Source organism: Myotis lucifugus, unplaced genomic scaffold (assembly GCF_000147115.1).
Source record: "Myotis lucifugus unplaced genomic scaffold, Myoluc2.0 scaffold_151, whole genome shotgun sequence".
Lineage (NCBI taxonomy): Eukaryota > Metazoa > Chordata > Mammalia > Chiroptera > Vespertilionidae > Myotis > Myotis lucifugus.
The window spans coordinates 866044-886200 of NW_005871199.1; the positions used below are offsets into that span (position 1 = coordinate 866044).

Consider the following 20157-nt stretch of genomic DNA (forward strand, 5'->3'; position numbering starts at 1 on the left):
GCAGCAGCACAGCATCCTAGAATTCTAGATATTGCTTCCTCCTCAAAGGAAAAATCTGTTGAATCAGCAGAGATGCAAGTCAAAGAGCAGCAGCAAGCTAATAAGCAAACTGACCAGCAGAAGCCCACCACCACTTGCTAGCCTTGGGCGAACCTGGGGTGACTGACTTATCCTCTCTAAACCCTGGGTTGCTCATCTGAAAATAGAAACAACGCCTGGATTGTGAAGATACTCTGAGGATTCAAGGAGCTAACATACATAATGTGAAAGCACCTAGCATACAGCCTCAGTTGAATTAGAATCTATCCCCTTTGTGAGGAAGCTCAGCAGCTGCACAACTAAATCTACGAGGACCAGACTGACCCCCGCCACGGTGGCTAATGGCTCATCCTTAAAGATTCCTGAAAACTGAATCCTGCTGCTATAGAACATGGGTTAAGTCCCTAGCCAGACTGAAAAGCCTCCTCTCCTGCTTACCTTCGGTAAACCTTTGCCTTCTAGGAGAGAAGGAAAAAGCTCAGGGGCGAGGGGAGGAGGCCTACCTGATGGACCTTGCACCAAGATCCTACAGCAAAGACATACACAGCCTGCAGCCGTGACGGAACAGAGACCTTGGCTGAACCAGGTTTCTGAGGCCCCTTCTCCATATTCTAAACTCCACTCAGAGGCCTGAGGCAATGCTCTGAGTCACTGCCCAGTCCAGAAGAAAAGTGGCCTCTTGGAAAGTAAGGATGTACGAAGTGGGAGAGTCCAGAATTTGGATGTGTAGATAAAAGCAGTGAGAAAAGAAACGTGAGGGCCAGTCCTTCCAGGCAACCGAAGTATAAAAGATGCTACTCTTTCCGAACTACGGAAATTACTTTTCCAAACACGGATGGGAGAACTAATTACAAATCATTCAGGGTGACAGAAGGACCACACTGCCTCAAAGAGGACTACAGGAGGCCAAATCTCTACAATCAAGTAGTAGTACCCCTTTCTCTAGAGGCCCTTAGCAAAGATGGAATCATACATGCAGTTGCCAACAGCTGGCAGAACAGCTGTGTTCAGTGCAAGCCCTCCACAACAGCACCTCAGAGAGCTGAGTAATTATTTACCATTTCTAGGAGCTTCTGAATTAATTTTTCTAGTACTGAGTACCTGAACATGGTTTCCATGATAGCAGCAGTAGGTGGAGTATGGGCAGAGGGGGTGGGAGGTGGCCTTTCGGTTTTCCAGTACATACCTGAAGCTGGAGACTGAAGTTAGAAGGATCCCTCTAGCCTCTGTTTCCCCTCCCTCAGCCAGGTGAATATACAGTCTGGTAACAAATGTAAATTAAATACTACCCCCTTATGGAAGTCAGTGAGTGGCCTTGAAGGACTAAATTCTACCACCTTCAGAAAAAGAGAATATGATCCAACCTGCAAAATCCCAAGGACCCACATTATTGAACAAGCCGTGTTTCCAAGTACTCCACAACCAAGAGTCACGTATCTGAGAAATGAGGATTTAAGGGGGGAAAACATCAGAGATTCCTCACAGACAAGATATGAATTATTCCTTAGAGAAAACCTGGAAGGGACATACCTCTAACCAAAGGCAGCTCTGAGACCTGCCCATAGCTTAAGGGGAAGTTCTGACTTCTTTGGGCCACAGCTCCTGCTTTCAGCCTGACTTCCAAGTGGACAGAGTCCTTCTCAGCAGAGAAAAGACTGGGGGGCTGAGAACGTTTGAGACTAGGAGCTCCATGTTCTAAATGCTTCCAATCTGTGGCACTATTTTTATCTCATTCCCAAAAGGGGACAGGGATCGGCAAGAATTCCCTCTTCAAAGAGAGGAACAGGGCCAAGGAGAAGAAAGGATACAACAAATGCTCCCTGGGGTAGCAGAGTCCCAGTCCCGGCCTGGAATGCTCCCCACCAGTGCTTCATACCGCAGACCCTAAAGGGCCCTTCCTCATCATGCCCAGTCTCTTCACGACCATAACCAGTGGTTTTGTTAACCTCCCTACGGTAAGTTAACTCAGTCTTTAGATGGTAAGTTCTGGAAAGCAGACCTTGGGTCTCCCTCATTCTCTTTCTTATCAGACTCAGCACTCTAAGCACCTATGGTCAGGAAGCTAACTCTGTGTTCCCAGGCAATAGGTAGGCCTGTGTGAGAAGATAACCAAACAAGAACAAGCAGAGACCAGCCAGTCTCCATGAGGTTTTGATAACTTCCGTGTGCAAACATCTGTGGGGAGACCCTGAGGAAGAAGCCAGTAAGTCTTGCCCTTAGAGACACTCTGGTCTAATGGGAACCATACACATGGGGTTAAAAACAGAGTGGCAAGAAAAAGAAAAAAAAAAAAAGAGCAAGATGAATTGCAAAAAATAACAACAAAACAACAACAGAGTGGCAAGGCTTGCTGGAAAATTCAAATGCAAAGGACAAAGGACAAAGGGCAGAGAAAGGGGGAGCCCAAGACATGCAGGAAACATCTACACCACGAAGGATTTCAGAAAAAAGAGACCCTTCCTCCCCCTTCTCCCTGGAAACAGCTGAAAGTTCACTTTCAGACAGACCAAAAAAAGCAAGAAAATAAATGCTTCCTTTCTTTTGTGTTCCCCTCCTGCCATGCCACTTCGTTTACTAGTAAACACGTCACTGCTCAGAACAGGATGCTGATCCTGTGGCACAAATTAGAGCAGAGGCAGGATGACTCTAACAGTCACGGTGGTAAAATAAACAGATTTTCATCCAACTTTTGGGGACTTGTCCCCTCCACTCAAACTGGTGGAGGGATCAAAGGCAGTCAGTTATTTTCCCTCTACGATTCCAGAGCTCCAGCACTACAACAAAGGGCTCAATAAATACTTTGTCAATGACAGTGGCCACTTCTAAAAAAAAGTGGGTAATTCAAACTGCCAAACAATCCTGGAGTCATTATCTCCTTGGGAATACATTACTCTTAGAAGCACTGTGTATGTTCCTAGTTATATCTACTGATAAAAACAACAGGAGAAAACAAACTTTGATTTTCCTAAAAGCACAAAGAATTATGGGGGAGATGCATGATAGGAAGCATATCTGTGAGGAGACATGTGCTGGTGGATAATCCTCAAAGTTGCTATCCAGCACCTCTTGATTCACAAAATTCATTTCTGTATATATATATTCCACCACCTGAACCTGAACCAACATTTCTCCAAATCTAAATTCTGAATTCCACCTCTCTGCCTGCCCACCCACTAATATTTGATAAAGGGCAGTGACAGTTATAAGCAGGGAAATGGCCAGTGAAGAGCCAGAGTCTAACTTACTCATCCTGTCCCTGGATAACCAAGTTGAATGCATTAGATCTTAAGGACAGTTCAACAATCATTTCCCAGTTCTGGGTCTCATATTCCTAAGTATGTCTCTTGGTCTGTGACGGTGGAAAGAGCTGCATGAGCCAATCTGGGTGGGCAGGGGCAGGGGAAGAGGAACAAGTGGGGAAAGGGAGGAGAGGTCTACTATCCCTAATCTAAAATCCCCCTTACCGTCCACTCCATCACCTCACTCCACCCACTTCCTTGGCATCTTTCCGTGAGCTATCTGGTTCTGAAGGTGTCCCCTCACCCCACTGCTGCAGAGGATGCCAACTAAACACTACCACGTTTGCTTAAGTTTTCACTCACTCCAAATGCCCAGTTAAGGGAGCATTTGAGATCTTGCTCCCCGTATATGCCATCAATTTGGCTCAAGTGAACTATTACAAAAACTCACAAATAAATAAATAAAGACATGCCCAGTTAACATCAACTGGCCATTGACTGTGCCTACATGAAGCCAATACTGTCTAACATAAGGGTTCAAGATCTGCTGCAAGTTCCTATGGGCCCCCGGACAGGTACACACACACACATTACTTCTCAACATAGGACCTAAGTCTGAAACAGGGCAACTATTAAGAATAGCTGTGGCCTGTTACGTGGAAAGGAATGTCAAAAAAATAAAATATAAAAATCGGTAGATCTGGACGCTGTATCCCTTCCTCATCAACACCCCCTCCCCACCCATTTTCACACGAGTGGCTTCTGTTGCTATGACAACCTGTCCAGGAAGTTGGCCCACACTTCTTCCTTCAGGAACAGGAAGTGTGGAACAGCGTGTTGCCTTGGAAAAAACTGGCAGGCCTCCTCCCCACCCCCACCCCGTATCCGCTCCGGGATCCCTCCTCAGCCCCGTTCCTCAGCTCCCTTCCCCTCCCCCCGCACCTACCTCCTCTAACTCATCCTTGGCATCCAAACTGGTGGAAAGTAGCAGCCTCCCCCCTCCTGGGGCTCCTGCTCCCGCTCCTCCTCCACCTCCCGCTGCTCCTGCAGCAGCAGCTGCTGCTGCGCCCTTTCCCTTCTGTAACTCCATGGCTGCAGCCCGGAGGCGGGAAGAGGCCAGGGAGGGGAGGGATGGGGAGTCCTAGAAACGAGGACCTCTGGGTTGCCAGGGACCGGGGGCAAAGGGACTCGTGGGGAGGGGAGGGGAAGGGTCCCTGTCCTCTCCACGCCTCCCTCCTCTGCGGAAGGCCGCTCTGGAGGAGGCCAAGGCGGGTGGCCCTCTAGGTCCTGCCGTGGAGGGGCAGCGCCGGGGAAGAGCCGTTAACTCTGCTGAAGTCAAGGGGCTGCGCCCCGAGCGGGGGAGGACAGGCTTCCGGCCCCGAGGAAGTGGGGATAAGCCCCTTCTGGCTCTGACCCTGAGAGAGGTAGGGGAACCCTAAGTTGCTGCCTCAGGAGCTGGGTGCAAGAGCAGTCCTGCCCCGCAGTGGGGGGAGGGCCACCTCCTGGCTGGCGCCCCCAGGGTTAGAGCGCGAGGCTCCTTTGGATCCGTCCCCTGGGGGTGAGGGTGAGGCAATAAGCGCTACAGGAAGGCACCGAGGGCCAGCTTCTCCCTACACCACACAGAGGCGGCCATGGTGGAAGGGCGGGGGGTGGGAAGGCGGAGGGGACAGCGGGGGAGGGGAGGAATCGTGGAGGCCCGCGCCGGAAGTGAGCAGTCGGGGTGCTCGGCCTCCGCCAATTGCGGCTTCAGCGGTGACTCAGAGGCTCGGAGCGGTAGGCGGAGGACAGCGGCCGGCCTTTTCCCAGCTGCCAATGATATTAAGAAGAGCGACCGTCCTGATGGACAACGAGAACGCCCAATCGCAGCCCTCATTTGCTCTTGGAGGGCGGGGTGGCCGACTTCCGGAGGCTGGAAGCGCAAGGTGATCAGGAAGGAGCGAGGCTGCGCTTGCGCGCACTGATGCGCATGCGCAGCGCGGGCCTCCGCCCTCCTTAACTCCCTTAACCCGCCTTTCCTCTCTCCATCCGGAGCTTGGGAAGGTACAGGAGCTGGGAGACTGCGGTTGACTTTGGGAAACCCCAATTGTAGCTACGGATTGGCAGTGAGGGAGCGGAGCTGTCACCCTAAGCAGTCCCGGAGCAAATGCATCCGGATGCCATGGAGCCAGCTCCTCGAGCTGAGAGTGCATCATGCATCACACAAGCATTCACGCAAGTGCAGTGAGCCAGCTGTTGCCAAAAAAAAGTGCATAGAGCCACTTGTGCAAATCACAGTCGTGCCAGCACTAGATCTCGCAAAATTTTACTAAATGACAGAACCATTTTCTTCAATTTATTTTAATCCTCACCCAGGACATGCTTTTATTGATTTTAGGAAGGGAGAGAGAGGGGACATCCATGTGAGAGTTAAACATGGATGGATTGCCTTCTGCAGGCACCTCAACCAGGGTTGAACCCTCAACCCACGCATGTGCCCCGACAGGGAACGGAACCGGACCCCTGACCTTTCAGTTTACCAATCAACTTTTTAAAAAATAGTCTTAAAATCAAAGAAACAAAAATAGAATAGACACACTAAGTATATATTATGTCGTTTCATGTATATGAAGTTCTAGAATACTGAAAGTTATGGCAATAGAAGTAAGAATAATGGATAGCTCCGAGGGGTGAGGGTTGGGGGAGGTATTGCTTGAGAAGGGACATTAAGGAGACTTAGAGGTGCTGGGAACAATCACATCTTTATTTGGGTGAGGATTGCGTGGTTTATTTGGGTGACTGCATGTTTTTTGTTTGTTTCCTCCAAAAATATATGGAACACTTCATGAATTTGCACAGGAGCCATGCTAATCTTCTCTGTGTCGTTCCAATTTTAGTATATGTGCTGCTGAAGCAAGCACTGCATACATGTGTTAAAATTTGTTGAGTTGTTCATTTTACTATATGTATGTTTTACCTCAATTTTTAAAAATGGAACAAATAAAACTAAACTGAGCCATCACCTGTCATCTGTCAAGTTGGCAAAAATGGCAACATCTGAAAACAGTTGTCAAAGTTTTAGGGAATTAGTTACCCTCATGCATTGCTGGTGGGTGTGCACGTTGGTAAACCCTATAAAGGGGTACTTTAGGGTGGATATAAAAACTACAAATATGTATACCCTGTGACTGGGCAACCCCACTCCTGGGAGTTTATCTTGCAGATATTCTGCATGGGACAGACATGACATGAGGTGTAGGTATGAGATTAAACATGATAGCATTGTATACAATAGCAAGAGTTTGAAAACAGGTAAATGTCCACCAGCTAGGTTAATAGATTTTGGTATATGCACAAAATTAATACGATGCAGCTGCAAAAGGAATAAAGGAATAAGGAAGCTCTTTCTAAATAGATATGGAAAGCAAGATATTAAGTGAACTAAGTAAGATGCTACACTTTGTATAAGAAAGGGGAAGACAAATATATATTTCTTTATTATTATTATTATTATTATTATTTTAAAATAGATTTTTATTCATTTCAGAGAGGAAGGGAGAGGGAGATAGATAGAAACATCAATGATGAAAGAGAATTATTGATCGGCTGCCTCCTGCATGTCCCCTACTGGGAATCCAGCCCGCAACCCCGGACATGTGCCCTGACTGGAATCGAACCTGGGACCCTTGAGTCCGCAGGCTGATGCTCTATCCACTGAGCCAAACTGGCTAGGGCTCTCTCTCATTATTGATATTTTATCTCTCTCCCTCTCCCTTCTTCTCTGAAATCAATAAAAATATTTTTAATGTTAATAAATATTTCCATGGTAAAATTTTAGGTGTCTTTAATTTCTTCTCTGTGCCTCTTTATTATATAAGTGTGTGTCATTCTAGAAATCAAAGACATTAGTCTTTCTCTTTTTAAAAAAAATATGTTTTTACTTATTTTAGTGAGAGAGGAAGGGACAGAGATATAGGAACATCAATTGGCTGGTTGGCTGCCCCCCACTGGGTATCGAGCCCACACCCAGGCATGTGACCTAGGTGGGAATTGAACCAGCAACCTCCTGGTGCAAGGGATGACGCTCAACCAACTGAGCCACATCAACTGGGTGATGTTAGTCTTTTAAAAAAATCTCTATTAGAGCCCTAGCTGGTTTGGCTCAGTGGATAGAGCATCGGCCTGCGGACTAAAGGGTCCTAGGTTCGATTCCCGTCAAGGGCACACGCCTGGGTTGTGGGCTCGATCCCCAGTAGGGGGCGTGCAGGAGGCAGCCAATCAATGATTCTCTCTCATCATTGATGTTTCTATCTCTCTCTGAAATCAATAAAAACATGTTATTAAAAAAAGTCTCTATTGGGGGGGAGGGCAATTGGGAAAACAAAAAGGGGGACATATGTAATACTTTCAACAATATTTATAAAAAAATAACAAAAGTCTCTATTAGATATATTTACTACTGCACAAATGAATTTAGTTCATTCTGAGCCTCACAATTTCTATGAAAACTCAGTTCCAACATCAGCAAAACAAAGACGCACCTTTCTTAGATGGCAGTTGAAGCAGCAAGCCCCCGTGTCCATAAACAAAATGATTCCTTCAAAAGGAATTCTAATGATTGAAATCTCTCCATCTTCTTATGTCAGGAAGAATATTCTAGTTACAGCTGTTCAAAAATAGATTGGTTTGAGTTCCAAGTTCCTGAAAGTTTTCCAATAGAACATGGAAGAATTCACAGATATTTTAAGAAAGATGTTGGGCCTGAATAGGCAGCTGGACTGCACGACTTCTACTTTCTCTTCTAAGATTTTTAGATCTTACCAGTACCTCTCACTGAGGGTTCTAATTGTGTGCTGCGTTTCACTTCCAGCTCTTCTGTGGACAGCAGGGACTTCTTACATGTAGCATCGTGGCTTGCATGATGTGGACTCAATAAACGAGCAAACACTTATCTAGTTCTCACCACTTGCCAGTCAGCATCCTAAGCTTGCACTGGGGGGAATTAACTCATGTAATCTTCAAAGTGACCCTACAAGATAGGTCTTCAGATCGTTCCCGCGTTACAGAGCAGAAAGCTGAGGCTTAGCAGAGTTGAGAAATTTGTCCAAGATTACATGGATTATGAGGGGCCAAGCTGGGATTTGAATCCAGGCAGGCTGTCTCCATAGTTAGCCTCTTCTTAGCCAACATCATACTGCCTCTCACTTCAGAGATGTTTGAAATTGCTCCAATTCCAAACGCTGAGATCTATGCGGTATTCTACCCTGGTTCTGGCCTGCTGGGAGTTTTGTGGGCTGACCTGATCATGGCAGGCAAAGTATGCCGTGTGCAGTCCACATTTGTTTTTTGTTGTTGTTTTGTTTTAAATTAGTTTTATTGTTGAAAGTATTACAGATGTCCCCTATTTCCACCCACTATCCCCTTCCACCCTGCATCTGTCTCCCCTCCCCCTCCCCCTGCACTATTGTCTGTGTCCATGGATTATGATTATAGGGATACAAGTTCTTTGGTTAATCTCTTCCACCCCTCTCCTCCTGAAAGCCAAAAGCAGAGAATAATAGTGAGATAGTTGCATCAAGTTCAAGTGATTAACAGATGTACTTGATTATGGAATCTTTGCGATGGAAAGGTTCTTAAAGGACAACCAGCCCAGCCACTCACTCAATGATGCAATGCATGTGATAGGGAACTGAGTGGGTGGGATTTTTCCTACCTGGACCCCCTCACTAAACCTGGGATTAGCACTACAGTCAAACGGGTTCCTGCCCACCGCCTCTTGTCTTCCTTGGTCTCCTCCTCCTCAGCATCTTTGCCTCTGCTTGATGCATCACCAAATTCATCAGCATCCTAACTCCTTCATCTTGGTGGTAAACACCTCGCCTGTAACCCTGCTTGCCTTCCAACTCAATGAGATTAAGTCTTCCTGGACAGCATTAGGTATTTTTTATGGTTAATTTATTTGTTTTTATATTTTTACAGCTCCTGCAATTTAATTAAAAATGACTTTCAGGCTGCAAAACTGGCCTCTGCTGCTAATTAGATTCCACGGATCTGTCCAGAAAGGTAGAAATCATTTTTTTAATAAACATATATATTTTTAAAGTATTACTTGCCCTGGCTGGAGTGGCTCCGTTGGTTGAGCATCATCCCTTGCTGCAAAAGGTCGCCAGCCAGTTTGATTCCTGGTCAGGGCACATGCCCAAGACTCAGGTTGGATGGTCAGTCCCGGTGCCTACAAGAGGCAACTGATCAATGTTTCTCTTTCACATCAATATTGCTCTCCCATGTCTCCCTTCCTCTTGTTCTCAAATGAATAAAAAACACATTTTTAAAAAGTTTAAAAAATTATTACTTAATGTACTGCTCTTGGACATAGAGAAGGAGGGGGTGGGGAAGAGGGTATTTGTCTTGTCAACTCTACTTTTTTCCAGGCCCTGGTCTGGTGCAGAGCTGGTTGGGCTAGGGTTCCCTTTGCACACAGTCTACCGTGGGCCCTCCTACCCACAGCTGGACTTCAGCTGGGCCCTCCTACCCCCAGCTGCAGGGCCTGCGCAGCCCCCCCTCCCCAGGGTGTCACGTGGACAGATGAGCTAACGTATGTGAAAGCCTTTGTCAACACCAAGGCACAATTGAATGCCAAGGATTACTGTTGTTATTCTTATTGTACTCCAGGGAAACCCTGTTGCCCACTCGGCCCTCCCAGCCCTCCTCTGCGGGCCAGCGGGGAAACTGCCAGGCCAGACTGCCCCTCCCCTGCGGGCGGCGGTTCCTGGCACAGATCTGCCTCCCGGACTTGGAGGAGAGACGCTATCTAAGTCGGACCCCCCACCTCTCGGTAATGGCTTTCCCAGCTCTTCCTGGCTTCAGGGGCCTTCCTCCGGAAGGAAATCTTCTCGTCGCAGTGAAAGTTCTCGAGCGGCAGAAGTCATCCACTCCCAGGGCCTCTCCCGACGCCCACCCAGCGCCCTCCCTCCAGCGTCAGCAGCAGAGCCAGGCTGCCCCGGAAGGATCTGACGGGCAATTTCCTAGAATTGTCTTCCCGGAGTTCCTCAGTCTTTGGGCTCCCCGCTCCCCTCCCCAAAGCCCAGTCTCTTTAGATACCCAGCCCCCATGCCCAACGTCTCAGGCCCTAGTTCTCCTTGGCAGATCCACTCTGCTCTGGGGTTGTCTACTACCCTTGGGAGGGGCAACTGGGGCCGGAGAGTCAAGATGGTCACCAGGGCCCACTAGGAAGTTGAGTATGCCGTGGTTACCAGGGCAACCATCCTTCTGTTAGGCCTTCCAGCAGAGGGTGAGGACTTGACCATGCAAGCTGCCTCTCCCAATAAATCAAAGCTGACTGAAGCCCAAAAGGGTGGGTGGGGAGCACAGAACATTAAGGTCACGGGACAAGGTCACATCCCAGACCACCACTTGCGTATCGGGGAGCACTGCCCTGAAGGCAGACCTCCAAGCTGCCCACCCCTACTTCCAGGTCCCCCTGGGTGTGGACTCCAGGAAGAGGCTTGGGGAGGGGAGGTGGGAGGAAGGGCCTGTCTGCACTTGATGGATGGTACTGAAGAAATGTCTGGCACTTTCTTTCCCCTTGGGGGAGGTGAAGCTGTAGCCACCTCTCCCCCCCTCATCTGCATTCCTGCCTGCCTGCCTCTCAGGAAGGGGGTGGGGTGAGCTGCTGGAGCTGGGACAAGGAGGGCCCTTAGCCCAGCGGAGAGTCATTTTGCAAACTATCACTCACAGTTGTCTACACTGGCATGGGAATGGAGGGACGTGCGGACAACCCCGAAATCTCAATGGAATTAAAGAGGGATCCATATGTTCCCACCCCCATCCCTTTTTCTGTGCTCCCAGGCCTCCTGGGGCAAAAGATGCGAGACTCTCCATCCAGTCCTCACTCCTTTTCCTGCTTCTGATTTTCATGCTCCTACTAGTACATGATTTGCCTTATGGACTGTGTTATTTGCGCTGAGTGTGAAAAAGCAACGTGTGTGTGTGTGTGTGTGTGTTTGTGTGTATGTGTGTGTGTGAGAGAGAGAGAGAGAGAGAGAGAGAGAGAGAGAGAGAGAGAGAAACTGCTGGTATCTTAGCATAAATAAGGCAGTAGCACCAAACTAGTCATTGAAATCTTCATTTTCACCTATTGCCAGTTAAAAAACAGTTTCTCCCTCTCGCTCTTCTTTTTTGTTACTCCTCACCTGAGGAAACATGCCCTCGACAGGGACCTCGACCCTTCGGTGCCTGGGCTGATGCTCTAACCACTGAGAAACACCGGCCAGGGCTGCCAGTTTCTCTAAGAACGTGCTTGATAAAGCAGGAAAAAGTTACTAACATGTGGTGGGTTTATTATAGTTATTTTAAATGAGTTAATAGGGCTTGTTTTCATTTATAGTACAGTAGATATCAGTAGATAAGCCCACAGAAACAAAAGCTCAGTAACTCTTAGGGTGGAAAGGGTTCCTGGGATCAAGAGTGATGCATGCCCTGCCTGGGCAATGCGCAGGCTGTTCCCAGCTCGAGAAGCATGTCTCATCTGACAGAGGGTGGAGGACGTGGCTGTGTTTTCCGGCAACCCTCTCTCCCTCAAGAAGAGACACTGTCACTAGGATAACGATTTTAATGGTCTCCACTCCCAGTTGAGAAGCAAGGCATACAGGCCGTCGGCCCCTCCATACCTTGCCTCTCCGCTGCACACTGTATCCAGTGGTGGGTGGTGGGAGATAGGGGGTGTTTGTGGCAGTTGTGGACTCCCCCCACCCCAGATTCACTTCTAAAACCTTTGCTATTGCCCCTAAGATGGCTCTTCCCCTTCCCCATAAAAGTCACAGTGTAGCAAGGCGGAGGGAGGAGGGCACAGGAGGGGCAGGAGGATCCAGGAACCCACACCCCAGCGTGGCCTGAGTGGGGGTGGATAACGGGTGTGGGCTTTGTTCTGGTTCTGTAAGCTCCGAGTTCTCTCCCCCGACACCGAGTTCTCTCCCCCGACACCGGTCCTCTTTCAGAGGTGGTATGTGGGGTCGCCACTGGAGTGAGCACACCTGAGTTGTTCAAACCACTTCTCTGGATCCTCTGGCAACAGTGGGGCTGCGGTGGGTGAGGGTGAGGCCTGGACCCTCGCTGTCACTTCTGGCGCCGGGAAGGGAGGTGTGGGAGGCCAGGAGGAAAGGCGGGTCAGCCTCGGGTGCTGTTCCCCCGCTCCCCCAGCAGCCAGTAGGTCCGAACTTTGCCTTTGCCCTGGAGGGAAATAGAAGAGGGGGTTGGGATGGGGAGTGGCAAGCCCATTTGCCAAATGATGGGAGTGGAAGTGGCTGCTTGGGAAGGGGCTTGAGGGAGGGCAGCCCCCTCTGGGACCCCAAGGGATGGTGAGGATAGGGGCTTCCTTCTCTACCTTCATCTCTACATCCCCTCGAAGCTCCAGCTCGAAACCACCGAACTCCTCCAGGACAGCCTTGGTCTCCGAGGACAGGTGGATCTTCAGGGCTGAGGAGGATAAGGAGAAGAAGGGAAGGTGAGGGATGCAAGAGAAGGGACCGGGGGAAATCAAGGACTGTGGGGGTAGAAAGATGCTCTCCTCTTCTGAGTCCCACCCTCTCCATGGGGTGTCTGACCACACTGGCCTCTGCTGGCACCTGAGAGCTGTGTGATCTATCCATCCTTTACACTTAAATTAATTAAAACTCAATACAGTTACAAATTCAATGCCTCAGGTGCAAGACCACATTTCAAGTGATCAAGAGCCCCTGTGACAAAGGCTCCCATGTCCGACAGCTCAGACTAGAGAACATTTTCATCACTGCAGCAAGTTCTATTGGACAGCACCCTCGCGCATCACCAGGCTCTAGACCAGTGATGGGGAACCTATGACACCCGTGTCAGAGGTGACACGCGAACTCATTTTTTGGGTTGATTTTTCTTTGTTAAATGGCATTTAAATATATAAAATAAATATCAAAAATATAAATCTTCGTTTTACTATGGTTGCAAATATCAAAAAATTTCTATATGTGACACAGCACCAGAGTTAAGTTAGGGTTTTTCAAAATGCTGACACGCCGAGCTCAAAAGGTTCGCCATCACTGCTCTAGACAGTCTAGCACAGTGGTCAGGACCTCACACTTTGGATCCCGCTCTGCCTAGTCTGAAGGCCGGAGTGAGTGCCGGAGTGAGTGCTTGCTTGGGGAAGTCATACCAACTCTCTGGGCTTCATTCTCCTAATCCGTGCTGACAGGGACAGTGCCCATCTCAAAGCCCTGCTGTGAGGATTAAATTTAACCTTCAAAAAGGGGACAGAATCTGGCACATGGGAAGCGCTCGATCAGTGACTGCTGTCGGTTATCTACCTCACCACCCTCGTTTTCCAGCTGGGGTCACTGAGGCTTAGAGATCTTCCCAGGCTGCTGCGGTCAGACCTCGGCCTCCTGACTACTGACCGGGTATCGCCACACCCTTTCTCTATCGATCTCCCTCTGAACTCGCTCCACCACCCCTGGGGTCTGCATCACAGTGGCCTTGTTTTGCTGCTTAACCATTTCTGAGGATGTGCTCCTTGAGGACTGGATCTCAGAGAGAGGCTCTCTCCTCCCTGGACAGCCCCAAGCGCCGTGCCCAGGGAACATCTGCTGGACCAGAGCCCCACTTGGCCCCAAGTCGCCCTTCTCCCGCCATGAGGCTTGGATGGGGTCCACACGGACTCCAGCCAACTGTGGGTCTGGGTCTTCGTATCCCAGGGCCCGGCTCTCACAAGTTGCTCCATAAATGTTCACTTGGTTAAACTGTGTTGAATACAGCAGGAAGGCCGAAGATCAACAGGAAGCAGGGCCAAAGGAAGCGGTGGGAGCGAGCGTTTATTAGGTACCTACTGTGTGTCAGGGCTGTGCTAGGTTTTCTACAACCGGAGACAGGCATCGTTTTTTACAGATAAACAGCCAAGGCTCGGAAAAGTTGAATGACGGTTATGTGCTCCGCACGTACTACGGCTTCCTCACATAACTCTAGTGAGGCAGGCATTTATTCTCATTTTTACAGACAAGGAACACGGAGACTCACAATGGTGTAGCAAACCCAGACCCAGCTGGGTTAGTTGTAGAGCGGAGCTCCACACCCCGGTGGGCAGCTCTGAGCCTTCCTGACCACGCCCACGGGGAGCAGAGGGTTTCTAAAGGCGGGAGTCCTGCTGGGAACTGGTGAGCAATGGCCTGGAAAGACTTTCCAAACATTTGGAAAGGCAGGGCAGCTAGGATCTGAGTCCCTGATTAGATGCAAGGTGATCTGCCCAGGTTGAACTCTTAGGAGCAGGAGGCTGGGAGGAGAGAGGGCTAGGAGCTGGGGCAGGGATAGGACAGGCACAAGCCGGTCCAGGGGACTTTCCTGGGCTCCAGCTACCCTGCCCTCCCATCCCCTTTGGGGGGGGGGCAACATACCTTCCCCGTTAGACTCCATTCTTGAGGCCGTGTTGACTGTGTCCCCAAAGAGACAGTAACGGGGCATCTTCAACCCCACCACACCAGCACACACGGGTCCTGGAGGGAGGAAGCCCGTCAGCGAGGGGGCCGGAGGGGGGAGGGAGAGGGAGGGAGGGAAGAGGATGGAGGGAGGGAGGGAGGAGGATGGAGGGCGGCCACAGGGCGGAGCTAGGGCGCTCCGGGAGAGGCTGGAGGCGCATCTGAGGCCAGAGGAACGAGCCTCATTCCCGCAGCTCAGCCTTCGGAAGCCCCCTCCCCGCGCCTTGGTGGCCTCACCTGTGTGGATGCCGATGCGCAAGCGCAGCTGCTCCTGGGGCCGGTGGCGGATGTGGAAGGAGCGCACGGCGTCCAGCAGCGCCAGGGCCATGCGGGCCACCTCGCAGGCGTGCAGCCGCCCATTCCGCACCGGGAGCCCCGACACCACCATGTAGGCGTCGCCGATCGTCTCCACCTGCGAGGGCGCGAGAGGGAGCAGGACCTGAAGGCTGGAACGTTCCCTTCCCTGGGCCGCCCCCAACCCCTCGTGTACCATCATTCTGAGCTCCCACCTGCCGGGCCAGGCGTCGGCTTTCCTCATCCCCCATCCCTCCATCCCCCTCCCCGCGGGGTTTCTCTGCCTGCCCCTGGGTCTCCTTGTGATAGATACTGTCTCTCCCCATGTACCTTGGTCTCCTCTCAAAGATTCTATTTCCTCCTTCCCGTCACCTCTGTCTGACTCTGCCCCGGAGTCTGCCTGTCCCTCCCCATCCACACTCACTCTCACCTTGTACACATCGAAGTTGTCTATGACGGCATCGAAGCAAGTGTACAGGTCATTGAGCAGGGTCACCACCTGGAAGGGAAGAGTAGGGGCTCCACCTGGGCTTGGGTGGGAACCCGAAGGCAGGCCTACGGGATGGCGATGGTGGACCAAGCACACCTGCCTGGTCTTCACGTGTGGCCGCGCCCTGACTCACCTGCATGGGCGTGCTCTCGGCGGACAGGGCTGTGAAACCCACAATGTCACTGAAGTAGATAGTCACGCTGTCAAAGGCTTCGGCCTCGACGGTCTCGCCGCGCTTCAGCTGCTCAGCCACTGAGCTGAGGGGTCAGGGATCAGAGGGTGAGGTGGGGCTGGCACGGGGCTGGCAGGGCACGGCGCCGGACTCGGGCACTCACTGAGGCAGGATCTGGTAGAGCAGGGCCTCGGCCTTCCGCTTCTCCTCCAGGTAGGCCTGGGTCCGCTCCTCCACCAGCTCCTCCAGGTTGTTGGCGTACTGCTCCATGCGGGACAGCAGGTTGTCCAGGATGTTGCTGCTGTTCTCTCTGAGGGCGGGGAGCAGCAGGCAGGGGTGACAGAGTGCCCACCCCAGGCCTCCACCGGACCCAGGCTCCCAACCCACCTCCCAAGGGCAGTGGGGACGCTGGAGAAGGCTGGGGGCGAGGGGCGCCGCAGGATGGGATGGCAGGGGGAAAGGGTAGGAGGAACCGGGGCATCTTTGAGATGCCAGGGTCAAGTATGAAGCTTCAGGCACAGCTATTTTGTTGGAACAGTGAGTTAGAAGGCGGCAGAGGAGGTGGGAAGGGACTCGGATTGACTGAGAATGCAGCAGGAGGGCACACAGGCGCCGAGGTGCATCTGGAGGCACTGGGCCCCAGGGTGGCGCCCTGGGCAAAGGAGTTCACAGGGTGGGGCCGGAGCTCCCATGCAGGGGAGGGGCCCCCTGTACTCTGCACACCAGGGAAGACTAGGGGCTCTGGGGGCTGGGCAGGAGGGGTGTGGGGTGGCTGTGTTGTGGGAGGAGAGGGGATGAGAGGTGGGGAGCTGTGGGGACATCTGGGTCATTCGGTATTCACACGGGGGGCTGTGAGGCTGTGGTGCTGCAGTAGCTACTGCAGGGATGAGACTTTGTTATTTTAAAGAGAGAGAATTTGTTGTTACACTTATTTATACGTTCATTGGCCGATTCCGTCAATGCACCCCGGACTGGGTGTTCGAACCCTCAACCTTGGCATATTGGGACGATGCTCGAAGTGAACCAGGCGAGGTTGAGACTTAAGTGGGGGTATATCGTTGGGGGGGGCAGACAGGGGAGGCTGGGGGTGCTCCATGCCTAAGGCCAGCGACCTGTTAAACTTTCTCAGCATCGTGCGGATCTGCTGGAAGGGCGGCCGCTCCTGCGGGTCTTCAGCCCAGCACCTCTGCATCAGGTGCCCCAGTTCCTCCAGGTGACTCTGCAGGTCCAGGGAGGGCCGGAACGGGGGCTGCTCGCCCCGAGTCACCCGCTCGATGATCTCTGTGTGGTGGGAGGAAGGGGCTCAGTGGCGGGGCCAGCCAAGGGCCTGCTGAGAGATGGGGTGGGGAAGGCCAGGACCCGGGCTTGGGGCAGTCATGCCTCAGGGTCACTGGCAACAATGGAGCAACGGGTGGTGGCTGGGCTTTGCAGGAGGAAGATGTGGTGGCATTTCCCGGCGTCTCTCTCTGGGGCTGAGGTAAGTTGAGACTGAGGCAGGGCTAGGGGACGGCATGTCCTCTTACCTTTGGGGCTGAGGTCCAAACCTTCCACGTGGAATACGCCACTTCTCAGGGCAATCTCCTGAAGGATGATCCCAAAGCTGTAGATGTCACCGGCTTGGGAGCCCCGGACGGGGGGTGAGGCCATTCGCAGGAGCTCGGGGGCTGTCCACAGCTTTTCTGCGGGTCAGAGATCAGGGGTCACAGGGTGAAGGGCCCAAAGCTAAAGGGAAACAAGGCTAGAGCCGAAGGTTGGTCTGGGACTGATCTGGAGACACCAAACGAGTGCTAGAGCTAGACGAGGCCTGGAGACCACTTCGTCGGACTCCTCGTTCTACTGGTGAATGAGCTGAGCAAGCGTCAGGAGAGGCGTGCGTGCTCAGGCCCATCAGAGACCAGGCACAGCCTCCCTGCCGGGCTGGCCTTCAGTCAGGACTGGGGACAGCGGGGGTCTGAGCTCACTGGCGTAGAGGGTGTGTCCTTGGTCAGGCTCTGGGTCCCTGAAGCTCTCGAGCCCATAGTCAGTGATCTTGAGCACAAATCGACCGTCTACCACACAGTTGGACGACTTGAGGTTCCCGTGGGAGCAAATGGCCCCACTGTGCAGGAACTGCATGCCCTGGAGAACGTGGAGGCAGGGTTCTGGGGTAGGAGTGGGACTTACAACCACAGCCAGAGAAGCACGCCTCCCCCACGTCCAACGGGCTCTCCTGGACCTACCTTGACGATGTCATTGGTGAGCGAGTACCGGAACATCCAGTCCAGGGTGATGCTCTCATTTTCCAGAATGTCCTACTAGGCAGCGAGAGTCAGCCCTGTGCCCTGCAGACTCCCCCTAAGAGGAGTGCAGGGGCCCTACTGCCGTCAAGTGGCAGAACAGGACAAAACTTTGTATTTACTTTAGTGCCACAGCCCCCCCCCCTCTCCCATTTTACAGATGGGGCAAATAAAGGTCAGAAAGAGAGAGGGGCCTGCCTGGGGCTAGAGCCAGGGCTAGACCCAGGTTTCCTGACTCCCCTGGGTCCCCTCACCTGCAAGCTTCCACGGGGGCAGTACTCAGTGAGGATACAGATGTTGGGGGGATCGGTGCAGGCACCCACAAACCTGGTCAGGTGGTCGTTCTGTATATCCCGCATCTGCAGGTGGGAGCCAGCATCAGGAGCCTGTCAGAGACCTCACTCCTCAAGCTGTCCCCCACCCTCAAGGACCACTCACTCTTCTTAACTCTGTATTCATTCTCCAGACATTCTAGGACCTTCCCTGGTGATTCCCACCATGGTCTGTGGCCCACCATCCCTCCAAATCTGCTCCCTACTCCCTCTGCCTCCCAAGCCCTCCACCCGCCCAGGCCATCAAGTATGGCCCCTCGAGGACCTTCCTCCAGGACATGTCCAGGTGTCCTTTCCCCATCCATGACGCCCTCCTCCCATGCCAACATGCAAGGGCCCGACCCAGGGCTACAGACAACCCTGAGATCCATCCATAAGTAGTGCTGTTGGCCAACCTCCCCTGTCCCCCTGGGATGCTCCCCTAGCCACTGCCTCACTCCCCTACATTACATGCTTCAGCTCAAACAGGACTTTTCTTGTCAGCTCAATGCGTTTGCGGTTCACACTTTTCACAGCCACGAGATTGCCCTGGGCAAGGAATGGAGACAGTCACTGTGAGGAGATGGGAGTTCCCAAATGCCCTGGCACCTGCAGCTGCTCCTCACAGCCCACCATGCCTCCCGGCCCTCCCTGTCCTGGCAGAACAGCCTGCCCCAGGCCCCAGGCCCACCTTATAATACGCCGTCTTGGCAAAGACCTGGAACTGGCCCTCTGTGGTGAGGAGGGAGCCGTAATTGGAGCCTCTCTGCAGGGAGGGAGAGCAGGAGGGACGGTCAGCCCATGGGCCCCACCATGGGCCCCGCTCTCCCTGCTAATGGCTTGAGCTTGGTCTTCACTGCCTCCTTCCACATCATGACACCCTCCCCTCACTTGCTTTTTCCCTTTAATGTATTGTCACATATACTATCTCCAAACTTTGAAGAAGCCTCTACAGGAGGCTCTTAGATGTAACCATTATCTGAGAGTCTCAGAGAGGGGCCGTGACCTGCCCAAGGTCACACAGTGAAGACAGCTGGGGTTAGAACCCTGCTCTCTCCCTGACCCCTCAGGCACTGCCCTCCCCCCACCCCATACCCAGCTGTCCCTCAAGTCCCCCCCAATACCAGCGTTCTCACCCCACTCAAGGTCAGCCGGCTGCCCGCACTCCGGAGGTGCCTCTCCAGGCTGCTGGGCTGCAAGTCCTCCCAACGCACCCGCCACAGCTCTGAGGCCAGTTCCTTCTCCAGCTGCATCTTCCTGAGGCAAGAAACTGGCCTCTGAGCCCCTGACCCGTGTGGGGAGGCTCTGACCCGCAGCCCCTTCCCAGAGCCCTGGCACCGCTGCCTGAGCCGAGCCGAGAGCAGCCCCACTGCTCTGGAGGCAGGTCTCAGGACGGCCCCTGGGCTGAGAGCCGGAGGCGTGGGTGAAATGCTGCCTCACCGGGACCTGGGGCAGTCACTTTATTTCTTTGAGTCTCACATCTTCATGTCCAAATGTCCTCATTTGGAAACGGGGAACCTCGATATTTGTTTCCAAAGCATTGTTATAAGAATGAAAAGCGATGTTGTGTGGAAGGGTCTCTACATAGCACGTGATCAGCCGCACGTGATCGGCCAGCACTGATTTTCTCCCCTCCCTCTATCCTTCACTTCTCCCGAACTTCCGTTTCCGCTCCACTGGAAGGCAGGCACAGGCCTCCTTCACCTCTCTGGATGCACAGGGCTCATCAGCCCTGCCCTGCTAACGGGCCCGATCCCAAAGGGTCCGAACCACTGCTTCCCATCTCGTCAGCAAGAGCAGGGGGGACAAACCGGCCCTGAGCAAGATCCAGGCCTTTATGATGCCACTCCATCCCCCACCCCCCC

The 20157-nt window shown here is 52.4% G+C and overlaps 2 protein-coding genes and 1 pseudogene across 2 annotated transcripts in view; all 3 read right to left on the bottom strand.

Moving 5' to 3' along the window:
- Positions 1 to 4951, bottom strand: part of INTS3 (integrator complex subunit 3) — a 38117-nt gene extending 33166 nt beyond the window's left edge. Inside the window, exon 1 of the mRNA XM_006095143.3 lies at positions 4225 to 4951. Coding sequence (XP_006095205.1) covers positions 4225 to 4368 — 144 coding nt within the window. The 5' untranslated portion in view covers positions 4369 to 4951. The remainder of the gene's footprint in view (positions 1 to 4224) is intronic.
- A 1130-nt stretch (positions 4952 to 6081) lies between these two features.
- On the bottom strand, positions 6082 to 6175 carry LOC111827328 (annotated as a pseudogene).
- Positions 6176 to 11847: 5672 nt separating this feature from the next.
- The window catches only part of NPR1 (natriuretic peptide receptor 1), a 15014-nt gene continuing 6704 nt past the window's right edge, over positions 11848 to 20157 (bottom strand). The window contains exons 6-20 of the mRNA XM_023759308.1: positions 19429 to 19666; positions 18984 to 19058; positions 18764 to 18841; positions 18236 to 18340; positions 17925 to 17996; positions 17667 to 17823; positions 17229 to 17384; positions 16818 to 16986; positions 15869 to 16015; positions 15667 to 15790; positions 15474 to 15542; positions 14987 to 15161; positions 14669 to 14767; positions 12637 to 12728; positions 11848 to 12482 (exon numbers count right to left, since the gene is read on the bottom strand). Coding sequence (XP_023615076.1) covers positions 12420 to 12482; positions 12637 to 12728; positions 14669 to 14767; positions 14987 to 15161; positions 15474 to 15542; positions 15667 to 15790; positions 15869 to 16015; positions 16818 to 16986; positions 17229 to 17384; positions 17667 to 17823; positions 17925 to 17996; positions 18236 to 18340; positions 18764 to 18841; positions 18984 to 19058; positions 19429 to 19666 — 1819 coding nt within the window. The 3' untranslated portion in view covers positions 11848 to 12419. The remainder of the gene's footprint in view (positions 12483 to 12636; positions 12729 to 14668; positions 14768 to 14986; positions 15162 to 15473; positions 15543 to 15666; positions 15791 to 15868; positions 16016 to 16817; positions 16987 to 17228; positions 17385 to 17666; positions 17824 to 17924; positions 17997 to 18235; positions 18341 to 18763; positions 18842 to 18983; positions 19059 to 19428; positions 19667 to 20157) is intronic.